Genomic DNA, 13,175 nt, shown 5'->3' with positions numbered 1-13,175 from the left:
ACGTATTTTTGTATTCTGAGATTCAAATTGACAAATGAACCTGGGAATTTTAAATTTTGGAATATGTCTGTCAAAGACAAAAGCTCTAATTTGAAAATATACATGTACCCCAAGGTTCACAGTGGCACTATTTACAATAGCCACGACATGGAAGCAACAAAGGTTACTATCAACAGATGAATGGATAGAGATGTGGTAAATATTTACAAAGGAATACTACTCAGCCATAAAAAATGAAATAATACCATTTGCAGCAGCATGGATGGGCCTAGAGATTATCATACTAAATGAAGTCAGACAGAGAAAGATAAATATTGTATGCTGTCACTTATATGTGGAATTTATAAAAAAATAGTACAAATAAACTTATTTGCAAAACAGAAATAGACTCAACAGACACAGAAAACAAATTTACGGTTACCAAAAGGGAAGGGAGGAGAAGGAATAAATTGGGAATATGGGATTAGCAGATACAAATTACTATATATAACATATAAACATTAAGGATTTACTATGTAGCACAAAGAACTATATTCAGGACCTGGTAATAAACTATAATGGAAAAGAATCGAAAAAAGAATATATACATCTATATATATAACTGAATAATTATGCCATATACCTGAAACTAACACAATACTAAAAACTGACTAGACTTCAATTTAAAAAAAAGGCTCTGTCACTAAAAAAATATCATTAGGATTACCAATAGACAAAAGTACCAGAATAAGGAATTCAGACTCTATAATCTAGTTAGAGATGAACCTTATAGGAGTTCCCGTCGTGGCGCAGTGGTTAACGAATCCGACTAGGAACCATAAGGTTGCGGGTTCGGTCCCTGCCCTTGCTCAGTGGGTTAACGATCCGGCGTTGCCGTGAGCTGTGGTGTAGGTTGCAGACGCGGCTCGGATCCTGCGTTGCTGTGCCTCTGGCGTAGGCCGGTGGCTACAGCTCCAATTCAACCCCTAGCCTAGGAACCTCCATATGCTGCGGGAGCGGCCCAAGAAATAGCAACAACAACAACAACAAAAGACAAAAAGACAAAAGACAAAAAAAAAAAAAAAAAAAAGAAATGAACCTTATAGTCTAAAAGTTTAAATAGGTCTCTACTTTATTTTTCTCCTGACAATACCAATCGATTACCCTATGACTATTCTCTTAAGTATCTATTTATAGTCTCCAAAATACATAAACTTCAAACATGCTTTTGTATGTAATAAGTAGCTTTAAAAGAAATGTTTTAATTCTTATAGAAGTTTCAAAGATTAAATATATCAGCATGGAAATTAAAAACAAAAAAAGATGATATTATTCTTTTAAACAGAAGTATACAAGTTTTCTCCCAAGGGATGTAGTAAAAGAAAGTTAAAGAGGTACCTAAGAATAAAGTTAAAAGAAGTACCTGTTCCGTAAAGATTTCCTGTGTGAAGATAGTCTTCATTCTGCTCAAGGAGCTTGGCTTAATTACAATCTAAAACAACCAAAAGAATTTCAATAGCAGGTGAAAACAAAATCCATGAAGCACAATTTTCTCTGGTAAAAGAGATACAATAATGCGGCATATAAAATTAAGGTTCAAGTCCTCTATATTAGAAGTGGCTTTTCAAACTCAATGTTAAAGTGCACTTTTCCTGAGAAGATGAACCACCATATAAAAGTACTTAGCAAATACCATTATTGGCATTTCAAGTCAATGGGGAGAGGTGGATAGTTTAATAAACAGAGGTGGGATAGTTATCTTTCTGGATAATACATATAAAGATCTGCACATGACACCATTCCCAAAATAAACTGCAAATTTATTAAAGATTTAAATGTAAAACATAAAGCCACAAAAAGACTAGAAGAAAATATGTGATCATTTCTATAAACCTAAAGAAAGAAAACCATTTCTAAGCATGACAACAAAATAAGCACCACAAAAGAAATGATATATTACACAAATAGAAGATAATTTTTACATGGCAAAAAAAGGTTGAGAAAAATCAACTGCAACATATTATGCTTCTCCACTTTTACTTATTTATTTATTTATTTATTTATTTTATTTTGGGGCCGCACCCATGGCAAATGGAGGTTCCCAGTCTAGGGGTCGAATCAGAGCGGCAACTGCCAGCCTGTGCCACAGCCACAGCCACAGCAACGCCAGATCCTTAACCCATTGAGCAAGGCCAGGGATCGAACTGCATCCTCATGGATTCTAGTGAGATTCCCTTCTGCTGACCCACAACAGGAACTCACTTTGAAAGACAATAAGGATTATAAGACACATGGCTGATTTAATAGTAGCTTCTCAAGAAAAAAGAGGGAAAACATTACCACATTAACATCACACATCAACTGTAAAATGAAGCCCAGTTTCAATACTGAGTAAAAACTGTGTCTTGAAATCAATTAAATATGATATATAAGGTATAATGGTCTATCATTTATATAAAAAGAATCCTTTTGAATCAGTGAAAGGAAAAATCCATAAAAATACCTACAGAATGGGGACATCAATAAGGCTTTCACAAAAGAAATAAACCACCTAAAACATGAACTTTTTAAAACTACCCAAAAATTTCTATATAAACTACATAACAATAAAAAATAATAATAACCATAGTTTCACTAGTAATCAAAGAAATGCAAAGTAAGACGATTCTTCATTAAATTTGCAAAGATTAAAAAGAATGATAATGCCCAGTGACAGTGAGAGTTTTGAGAACATTTTCTCATTTACTAATGAGTACGGTGAAACTGGTATCATCTTTCTGGAAGATGATCTGGCAATACTCATTAAATATCTTAACAGCATCACACTTTCACTTAGTACTGATTTCTAGAACTTTATGCTAAGGAAAAAATCTAAAAAGTGAAGATACACGTTTGAGGGCCTATATGGGTATTTATACACACAAGGATATTCATCTAAGCATTTTTCAGAAACTGGAAAATCTAGGAGTTCCCTCGTGGCTCAGTGGGTTAAGGATCTGGCATGGTCACTACAGTGGCCCAGGTCACTGCTGAGGCACAGGTTCAATCCCTGGCCTGGGAACTTTCACATGCTGAAGGTGTGGCCAAAAAAAACCAAAAAAAAAGAAACTGGAAAATCTACATGGCAAATAAAAAAAGATCCATTAAGAATGTCATGATTGGTCCATATGATAGAGTATAATGCAGCCACTGAAACTTGTATTAGAGCATTTGTTGACATGAGGACTTGCTCATTATATATTGGTAAGTTCTCTAAAATTACACAATATGTATATTAATTAAATACCAGACTATCAACAGTATTTGATATCTCTGAACATAGAATTATATTTTTCCCTTCTTTATATGTTTTCCAAGCTTTCTACATAGAACATCTATTATTCTTATAAATAAATGTTTTCACAAAATTTTTTTTCCTAAAATCTCCTGATACACTCTCAATTATACAATTACTTCAAAATGAAAACAATCTATTTACTTAACCCTATAAAAAAAATTCACTTAGAATCAGCTTAGAACCACCTTCTTTAGAAAGATAAAAAAAAAAAATTACCTTCATCCCCAAAGTGGAACAGACCAAGTCGATGATAGCACTAAGTTGGTTGCTATGAAAGTACATAGCAACCAATAATAACATCTCCCCAAAAGAAGCAGAGACCCCTGAAGTACTGTTGGAACAGAAAAGAAAATATGAATTTCCAAAGAAGGGATAAGAAAAACTTACTCAGCTAACTGACACAAATGAAACCATCTTACCTCTCAAAATAAGCTTCTTCTTTTATCATCCAACTCAGCCACACCACCATTAGCTGCTCTTGTTCAGGTGTACTGTACAAAACATACCAGAAGTCACTGGTTTAAATCAGACATACTAACACTAACATTAAGAACAAAAAAAGCCAAAGTTCCCACAATGGCTCAGGGGTAACGAACCTGACTAGTATCCATGAGGATGCCGGTTCAATCCCTGGCCTCGCTCAGTGGGTTAAGGATCCGGCAATGCCGAGAGCTGCGGCATAGGTCACAGACATGGCTTGGATCCCGCGTTGCTGTGGCTGTGGTGTAGGCCACAGCTGCAGCTCAGACTCGACCCCTAGCCTGGGAACTTCCATATGCTGTGGGTGCAAAGCATTCTGGAATTACTCTTGGTAGAAATTATTTTTCCTCAGATTAACTGCTTGTAGAATTGGTCATTAATTGTCACCAAGATATGAAGCAGTTCTAGAGAAGAATGAGACTATTTACTTTTCTCCATGAACAGGAACAGTCAAACCCTCTCAAAGTCTCAGTTACTGCATTTGCAGATTAGAGAGAGTAAACTTCTTCATATTCCTTGGAAAAACAAAGGTCCTTTGCATTAAAATGTTAGAATGAAATATATTAACAGCTTATACTTATTTCATATTGAAAAAAAATCTAGTGTTAAAATTTAACCATTAAAATGTCACAAACTGGAATTCCTGTGTGGCTCAGAGGGTTGAGGATCCAGCGCTGTCATTCCTGTGGCTTGGGTCACTGCTGTGGTGCAGGTTTGATCCCTAGCCCAGGAACTTATACATGCCACAAGTGCAGCCAAAAAGTCACGAACTGAGTATGAGGACAGTAACAAGTCAGACTATCTTTTATCTGGAAAATAAAATTTAGTTTATAGAAGCGTTTTGAGCAGAACTCCAAATTATAGAGAAATAATAGATCACTATTCAAAGAAGAGAAAGAAAAAGAGATAGCCAGGGGTGTATGAGATATGAAAAATGGTTATAAAAATGTACCAACAACGACTTGCTTAAAGGGAATTTCTCAATTTAGATTAAAAGGTACAAGGCAATTTTTATTTGTAAAAATAATTTTCATTGATCTCCCTCTACTTCATTCAAGTGTAAACAGACAAAACAAAAAGCAACCATGAGAAGTTCCCACTGTGATGCCGCATAATCGAATCTGACTAGTATCCCTGAGGATGCGGGTTCAATCCCTGGCCTTACTCAGTGGGTCCAGGATCTGGCGTTTCCATAAGCTTTGGTGTAGGTTGTTGCAGACTAAGCTCAGATCTGGCATTGCTGTGGCTGTGGTGTAGGCCAGCAGCTGCAGCTCCAATTTGACCTCTAACCTGGGAACTTCCATATGCTTCAGGTGCGGCCCTAAAAAGCAAAAAAGAAAAAAAGTAACTATGAAGCCTGCTACCCAAAGCAAAGAAGATTTAAAAGGTCATTCATCATCTTTCTGAACTTTTCCCTCCTACGTTTAAAATATAGATTAAAAACACCCACTTTACAGAAGTAATGAGGACTAGAGATAATGCTTAAAAATTACTCCAGGTAAAGAACTGAGAAAACACTGCACTTCATGTACTTAATTTCCCACCCTCCTGAAACACACCATTCAAACTACATTTTCTTAAAAGGCATAAATGCACAGGATGACGATGAGGGGCAACAATACAGGACGCTGGAAGCTAGAGCCTAGATGGACGAGTGGGAACTGACCTGCAGACTGGAGAAAGGAGATTACTAAACTGGCAGAAGGGAAAGGCAATCTACCACTTACACTACAGAATCCGCAAAGGACTCAGCAACTGAGTTCCAGGCAGTTCTGGGAGTGAGAAGGAAGACAGAGACTAAATACAAACCGTCTATATAAGCAGAAGACCTCCGAATCACCTCTCCCCATGCTGCATAACTCGTGAATACCCATTCCCCAGTGGAGAGGGGACTGGAGATTTATTCCCTGGAGATGGTAAAAGAGGGTGTCTCTGAACTGACGGACAACCAGGGATACCGAGAGCATCATTCCGAAAGTAGAAGAATTAAGTGAATGATCACACTGCACAATGAGATCGCCCAGCCTTTCATTCTCACTTTTTAACTTCGCTGATGGATTTCTTGTGGCCTTCATTCTTCAGACAAGAGTCTTCTCTAAGACTCTAAAAACCCAAGAGTTTCCTATCTACTCATTCAGAAGTTCTTTTTTTTTTTTTTTTTTTTTTTTGTCTTTTTTGTCGTTGTTGTTGTTATTGTTGCTATCTCTTGGGCCGCTTCCGCGGCATATGGAGGTTCCCAGGCTAGGGGTCGAATCGGAGCTGTAGCCACCGGCCTACGCCAGAGCCACAGCAACGCGGGATCCGAGCCGCGTCTGCGACCTACACCACAGCTCACGGCAACGCCGGATCCTTAACCCACCGAGCAAGGGCAGGGATCGAACCCACAACCCCATGGTTCCTAGTCGGATTCGTCAACCACTGCGCCACGACGGGAACTCCTCATTCAGAAGTTCTAATCTGCCTTTTCCTTTCCTACTCTTAATGTGAACAGACAACCAAGAATTACCAAACCTCTGGAAAAAGCTTCTAGCTTGAAAAATAGAGACTAAACAAAGGACATAGAAAAGAAACAGTACAAATGAAACCCCTTCAATTATTATGATTAATAATAAGAGAAACTATGTCATCATGAAACAACAGACACAATAAAGAAAAAAACAACGTGGAGTTCCTGCTGTGGCACAACAGGATCGGTGACGTCTTGGGAGTGCTAGGATGCAGGTTCAATCCCCAGTCCAGCAGTGGGTTAAGCTTAGGTTGCAACTGCAGCTCAGATCTGATCCCCAGCCCACAGGAATTGCATAAAGCCATGGGGCAGCCAAAAAAATTTTAAAGGAAAACAACAACCATCAGAATAAAAAAGAGCTCTGAGAAATAAAAAATCAAATAGGATTCAAAGACAAAGTTGAAGACAAAACTGAAAAGACAGATGAGCAGTATCTTTCTGAAGTGACAAAAATGTTCTAAAATCTTGTGGTAATAGTTGTACAACTTTGTAAATATACTAAAGACAAATGTATTATACACTTTTAAATGGATGGATTTTATGGTACATAAACTGTGTCTCAATAAAGCTATTTTTTTTGTTTTTTGGGTTTTTTTTTGTTTTGCTTTGTTTTGTTTGTTTTTTTTAGGGCCGCACTCACAGTACATATATGTTCCTAGGCTAGGGGTAGAATCAGAGCTACACCTGCCAGCCTACTCCACAGCCACAGCCACAGCAGTGAGGGATCTGAGCTGTGTCCACAACCTACACCACAGCTCACAGCAACACTGGATGCTTAACCCAGTGAACAAGGCCAGGGATCAAACCTGCAACCTCATGGTTCCTAGTCAGATTCGTTAACCACTGAGCCACAATGGGAACTTCTCAACTTAGAATTCCATACTCTATCAAACTATCAACCAAGTGCCAAAGCAGAATAAAGACGTTTCCAGAAACACCCAATCTCAAAATAATTTACCTCCCCCAAGAATCCCCATAGTGGCACAGCAGAAATGAATCCAACTAGGAACCATGAGGTTGCGGGTTCGATCCCTGGCCTTGCTCAATGGGTTAAGGATCCAATGTTGCCCTGAGCTGTGGTGCAGGTTGCAGACATGGCTTGGATCTGGCATTGCTGTGGCCGGCAGCTATAGCTCCAATATAGCCCTAGCCTGGGAACCTCCATATGCTGTGAGTATGGCCCTAAAAAGCAAAAAAAAAAAAAAAAAAAAAAAAAAAAATTTACCTCCTCCATACCTGTATTCGGAAAGCAAAATGAGGGATGCAGATACAAGATACAGGACACGGGAGCCCTAGCAAAGGAGAGCTGAAGCAAGTCCCCAAAATAAGAGTGAAGAGGAAGTAATTCCAGGATGAGAGCTGGGTACAAGGTGCAGAGGTAACCAGTTCAGGTGCGAGCGGGTCAAAATGCTCCAGGAGAGATTTCCTCAAAAATATGAAACTGATGGAATATCTAATGAGACGGAACAACTTGAGAGGAAGTTTAGATAAGCAGAGAGTTTGAGACTGCACTAAAATAAGTACATAAAACAACAAGTGAGTGAAAAACAAAGAACAAAAACACGGGGTAGCTATCAATGGCAAAGCAAGTTTTGCCAAAGAAAAGTAATCATCTACAACTTGGCTGAGCTCCCCAGAGTGTAATATAAACAACTAAGTACTGGTGAAGGCCGAATAACATCCCTGCACCGGAAGAGTGGGAAGAAAGGAAAGATAAGTGTTGAGGACTGACAGAAAAGACGGAATAAATTCCTCACTCGCACAGTGGAATTCAACAAACGCTGCTGAGCGGAAAGCCAGGATGTAGCAAAGACAAAGATTTAATAAAGACGTAGTATTTACAACCAAACCAATCAGCGAAAAGAACTGAAAGAAGCTGCCTCCAAGGAAGGAGAAACCGGGAGAAGAGGAGTAAGGACTACTGTGTGCCTCAAATCTTGAAAAGCTAATTTGACTCCTTTAAACAATGTGGATATGGAACGGATAAAGAGAAATAAAATAACTGGTATACAGGAGATGCCACTGATACTCTTTTATGAATGATAATGCCAATGTTCATACCAACACTATTTTGGGGGGGGCCACACCCACAGCATGCAAAAGTTCTCAGGCCAAGGATCAAATCCATCCACAGCAGCAAACCGAGCCACAGCAGTGGCCATGCCAGGTCTTTAACCTGATGAACCACTAGAGAACTTAAACCTCCACCATTTGGGGGGTTTTTTGTTTTGTTTGGGGGGTTTGTTCATTGGTCTTTTTAGGGCCACTCCCATGGCACATGGAAGTTCCCAGGCTAGGGGTCTAATCGGAGCTGCAGCTGCCAGCCCACACCACAGCCACAGCCACGTAGGATCCAGGCCACATCTGTGATCTACACCACAGTCCATGGCAATGCCGGATTCTTAACCCACTGAGTGTGGCCAGGGATCAAACCCGAGTTCTCACGGTTACTAGTTGGGTCCATTACTGCTGAGCCACAACAGGAACTCCCTTACACCATTTTTGTAGTGAGCTCCTTATTAAGGCTGTGCTTTAATAAATACACAAAAGCAGACCTTTAGAAAATAGAACAATTATATAGTTAGATACCTGACAAGTGTAGAAAAGGCCAGTAGCATACAAAAGGAAAGTGAAACAAAGCGAACCCCAGCCGGTGTAGCAGGAGGTCGGCTTGTCATCAACTGCAGTAATTGCTCCGCTTCTTCCTCAGTTGGTCTAAAAAAGGAACACATTACCAGGCTTTACTTTTTTCAGTTGAGTAAAAGAAGGGACTTTTCAACAGTTTAACCTTTTAGACAGATCTTGAGCTTTATAAAATTTATAAAATCTGTAATATTGTAAGATGTTAAGTTTTTGTCGACATTAAAAACTCTGTTGGTTATAATGCACAGGGAAATATTTTTAAATAGTAAAACTAGTGTATATAGCATTGTATAATTGAATATTTTAGAAACAGTGGGAATTACAATGTTTTCTTTGTGAAAGATTTATCAAGAGTAGTTTGAATGGCCCTTGTCACCTTCTCGTCATATAACTTACAATATGGAATGAGCATCTTCTCTAAGCCTTGGTGACTTATCATAACCCCCCTCTAAGCTTGGATCAGCTACCAACATCTTATGCTTTGTATTATATCATAAACATATGCTTAGGGAGTTCCCATCGTGGCACAGTGGTTAACGAATCTGACCTGGAACCATGAGGTTGCGGGTTCAATCCCTGGCCTTGCTCAGTGGGTTAAGGATCATGGCATTGCCGTGAGCTGTGGTGTAGGTTGTAGATGTGGCTCGTATCCGGTGTTGCTGTGGCTCTGGTGTAGACTGGCAGCTACAGCTCTGATTAGACCCCTAGCCTGGGAACCTCCATATGCCGCAGGAGCAGCCCTGGAAAAGGCAAAAAGACCAAAAAATAAATAAATAAATATATATATATATATATATGCTTATATATTATAAATATGTGCTGATATTTCAGTCATGAAATACCTGAGAGCTACTTTAAAGTGAAGATTGTTGCCACCACTGGTCCCCTGGGTCTTCATTCTTTCTGTCACAATGACTATCCTCAAGTTCGCCTTCACTAAATTCATCTGGCCACCCATTTAGGGTCTCTCAAGTGGAAGCAGTCAGACCATTCTCACAGTCAGCTATTTCTTCTATTTACGTTTTGGTTCATACGTCACTCCAGCGTTAACCCATTTTTTGTTTCTTTGCTACACTTTCATTTTTATTGGCCAATTCCCTCTTTTAATTCTAGTTTTGCCAACTATCACATGGGTTTATTCATTGAGAGACAAGGAGGCAATACAACTATCCACTGTGTTGTCTGCTCATGAACTGATAGTAATAGTTGGATGGTGAGCAGTCACCAAAAGATTTTAGAAGAAATGATGTGACTGGTCACTGATCACCATGTGCGTCTTTTGTTTATACAGCGATGTGGGGCTTGAAAAGCTCTCGGCAAAGTTTGCTCTTGAGACAATAATTTGGTTAAGGTTTCACGGTAACTGATACATGAGCTGTCGAGGGAGCGGTGTTATTTAACTAAAGTGTGGTAAATAATGTGTTTCCATGGTATTGGAAACATGCAAACCAAGGACTCTACTTACAACAGTTGAGGATATCACTCAAAAGGATGTAATACAGTGACTAAGAAATCTTGTGTTTAATAATCACATATCATCTGTAAATAATTTATGATCTCAGCTGTAAAAGAAATAGGATACGCTTACTTCAACTAGCTGCCTACACTAGGTTAAAGGATCACTCACAGATTATTCACTGTAGTCACATCAAGCTGTGGTGCAGTCATACATTTCTTACACTGCTCTGGCCCCTCCCATCCTTACATAATTCGATTTATAATCAGACCGAAATAGATGGATACATCCCAACTGGGAATGTTTTGCCTTGGGAATTCATTCTTTTTTTTTTTTTTTTTCTTTTTGGCTGCACCTGCAGCATGATGAAGTTCCCGAGCCAGGGATCGAACCCAGGCCACATCAGCAACCCGAGCCACAGCAGTGACAATGCTGGATCCCTAACCTACTGCACAACAAGGGAACTCCAGGAATTCATTCTTGACATAGGCCAGCTCACTACGTAAGCCAAACAGAAAACCTACATCTGAATAAAAAGCCTATGGCTCACTTTCTGGGGATTAGAAACGAGAAAATAAAATGATAAAAAAGTAAAATATCAAATTATTGAATACTTTAGTCCAGCGATCCCCATCAAAGCACAGTACAGACGTAAGAGCGCACTGGCTTTCACAACATGCTCTTCTTTCAGCCCCGAATACACAGACACATTGGGCTCCATCTCCACATCAGCTTCTTCCACAATGCGGGTACTTCTTACTGTGGGAAGAATGCCCATCAACTCCAGAAGAAGCTGCCTCCTCATTTGCCAAAGGACAGAACTACTGGTCTCTCTTTTTCTCTGCAAGAAATAAGGACCACAAAAGGGAGAAAGCATGGAACACTTACGAAGTCAAAAAGAAGCTCAGACAAAGCTCTCCACTTGAAACTGACCCATTTGAGGAGTCTGTCATAACTACAGAATCTCATTTTAATCAATCAAGCAAACTCTAAATTCACTGGTTCACTTGACAAATACTCTACTCACCCTAATTTGGCCTATCTGTACAGGATACACTTAAATAATGACAATCTGAAATGTTAAATCTCATATAAATGATGTTTTCAAATACATAATGACTAGTGGAGTCATATGTACAAAGTGCTTACATTTTGGAGACACAAGAGCTTGGGTTTATACAACATCTCTGCTATTAACCCCAATTCCTTAAATGACAAGGAAATGACTATTTTATTAAAACATTTAACTCCCAGGACTGCTGCACTTAGGAGTTTACAAGTCTATCACCTCCACAGCTCTTCAGACAGGGATAACATCCAGTCATCTATTACTCAGCAAGGTCTGACGTACTGTGCCTGACATATAGCAAGCACTCAATAAAAATAGTTGAATTGGGAGTTCCCGTCGTGGCGCAGTGGTTAACGAATCCAACTAGGAACCATGAGGTTGCGGGTTCGGTCCCTGCCCTTGCTCAGTGGGTTAACGATCCGGCGTTGCCGTGAGCTGTGGTGTAGGTTGCAGACGCGGCTCGGATCCTGCGTTGCTGTGGCTCTGGCGTAGGCCGGTGGCTACAGCTCCGATTCGACCCCTAGCCTGGGAACCTCCATATGCCACGGGAGCGGCCCAAGAAATAGCAACAACAACAACAATAACAACAACAACAACAAAAAAAAAATAGTTGAATTGAACAAACAAAGATAATAAATAAGAAAACAGTTCTAGGCACAGCAGAAACAAATCTAACTAGTAACCATAAGGTTGCAGGTTTGATCCCTTGCCTCGCTCAGTGGGTTAAGGATGCAGCATTGCCATGAGCAGACACAGCTCGGAGCCCGCATTCCTGTGGCTGCGGCACAGGCCGGCAGCTGTAGCTCCGATTCGACCCCTAGCCTGGGAACTTCCACATGCCATGGGTGCAGCCCTAAAAAAAAAGGGAAAAAAAAAGGAAAGTAGTTCTATACTGTAAAGGACTAGACAAATGTTAGTTATTATTTTTAGTGTTTCAAAGTAAACTATGATAAGCCATTTCAATAATGACATTAGATTCAAATAAGAAAAGTTTATTGCACACAAAGGACAATTATAAACAAAAGAACATGTCAAATGCTGAGCACAGTGGCTGACATATAGAAAGTATACAACAAATGGTAACTTCCTTTTCAAAGTTTGCAATTACTTTTTATACGGGCTAGAAGTAAAGCAGAATTTGGATATAGCAAAGTAGGGTGAATTAGTGGCATAAAAAAAATAGACTGAAGAAGGATCTAAGCAGTACACTGACCTCAACAAGTTCAAACCATTGTGCATTAGTTCCTTTGTAGGGACAAGACTCCATTCACAGAATTACGATGAGATGTATTTTGAAAAAGTATAATATTTTGCAAGTCGAAAACTGTTGCAAAATGTAATATATACCCACCAAGAGAGGAATGGATAAATGTAGTAGATACAATAAAATATCAGCCTTAGAAAGGAAGGGAACTTTGATATGTGCCACACAGGCATGGCCCTTGAAAACATTGTGCTAAGTAAAATAAACCAAACTCCAAAAGAAAAATATCGCATGATTCCACCCATATGAGAAACCTAGAATGGGCAAATTCATAGATAGAGGAAATAGAAGAGAGATTACCAGGAGCTGGGAAGAAGGAGGAATGGGAAATAATTGTTTAATGGGTACAGAGTTTCTGTCTGGGATGATGACAAAGCTCTGAAAGTGCATAGTAGTGATGGCTGCACAACACTATAAATGTACTTAATGCCACTGAACTGT

General features: G+C 39.3%; 1 protein-coding gene across 6 annotated transcripts in view; it reads right to left on the bottom strand.

Moving 5' to 3' along the window:
- Nucleotides 1-13,175, bottom strand: part of INTS2 (integrator complex subunit 2) — a 62,083-nt gene that overhangs the window by 36,759 nt on the left and 12,149 nt on the right. For all 6 annotated transcript variants that reach the window (XM_084985028.1, XM_084985027.1, XM_084985023.1 and 3 more), the window contains exons 8-12: nt 11,016-11,242; nt 8,892-9,017; nt 3,736-3,807; nt 3,533-3,647; nt 1,403-1,471 (exon numbers count right to left, since the gene is read on the bottom strand). In XM_084985028.1, the coding sequence (XP_084841154.1) occupies nt 1,403-1,471; nt 3,533-3,647; nt 3,736-3,807; nt 8,892-9,017; nt 11,016-11,242 (609 nt within the window). The remainder of the gene's footprint in view (nt 1-1,402; nt 1,472-3,532; nt 3,648-3,735; nt 3,808-8,891; nt 9,018-11,015; nt 11,243-13,175) is intronic.

The sequence above is a fragment of the Sus scrofa genome, chromosome 12 (genome assembly GCF_054392235.1).
Source record: "Sus scrofa isolate SSC_HxYL_T2T_F1_AM1 chromosome 12, Sscrofa_HxYL_maternal_Yorkshire_Landrace_v2.0, whole genome shotgun sequence".
Lineage (NCBI taxonomy): Eukaryota > Metazoa > Chordata > Mammalia > Artiodactyla > Suidae > Sus > Sus scrofa.
The sequence above is the reverse complement of the archived record's forward strand: the minus strand, read 5'-3'. Positions and strand labels throughout refer to the sequence as shown.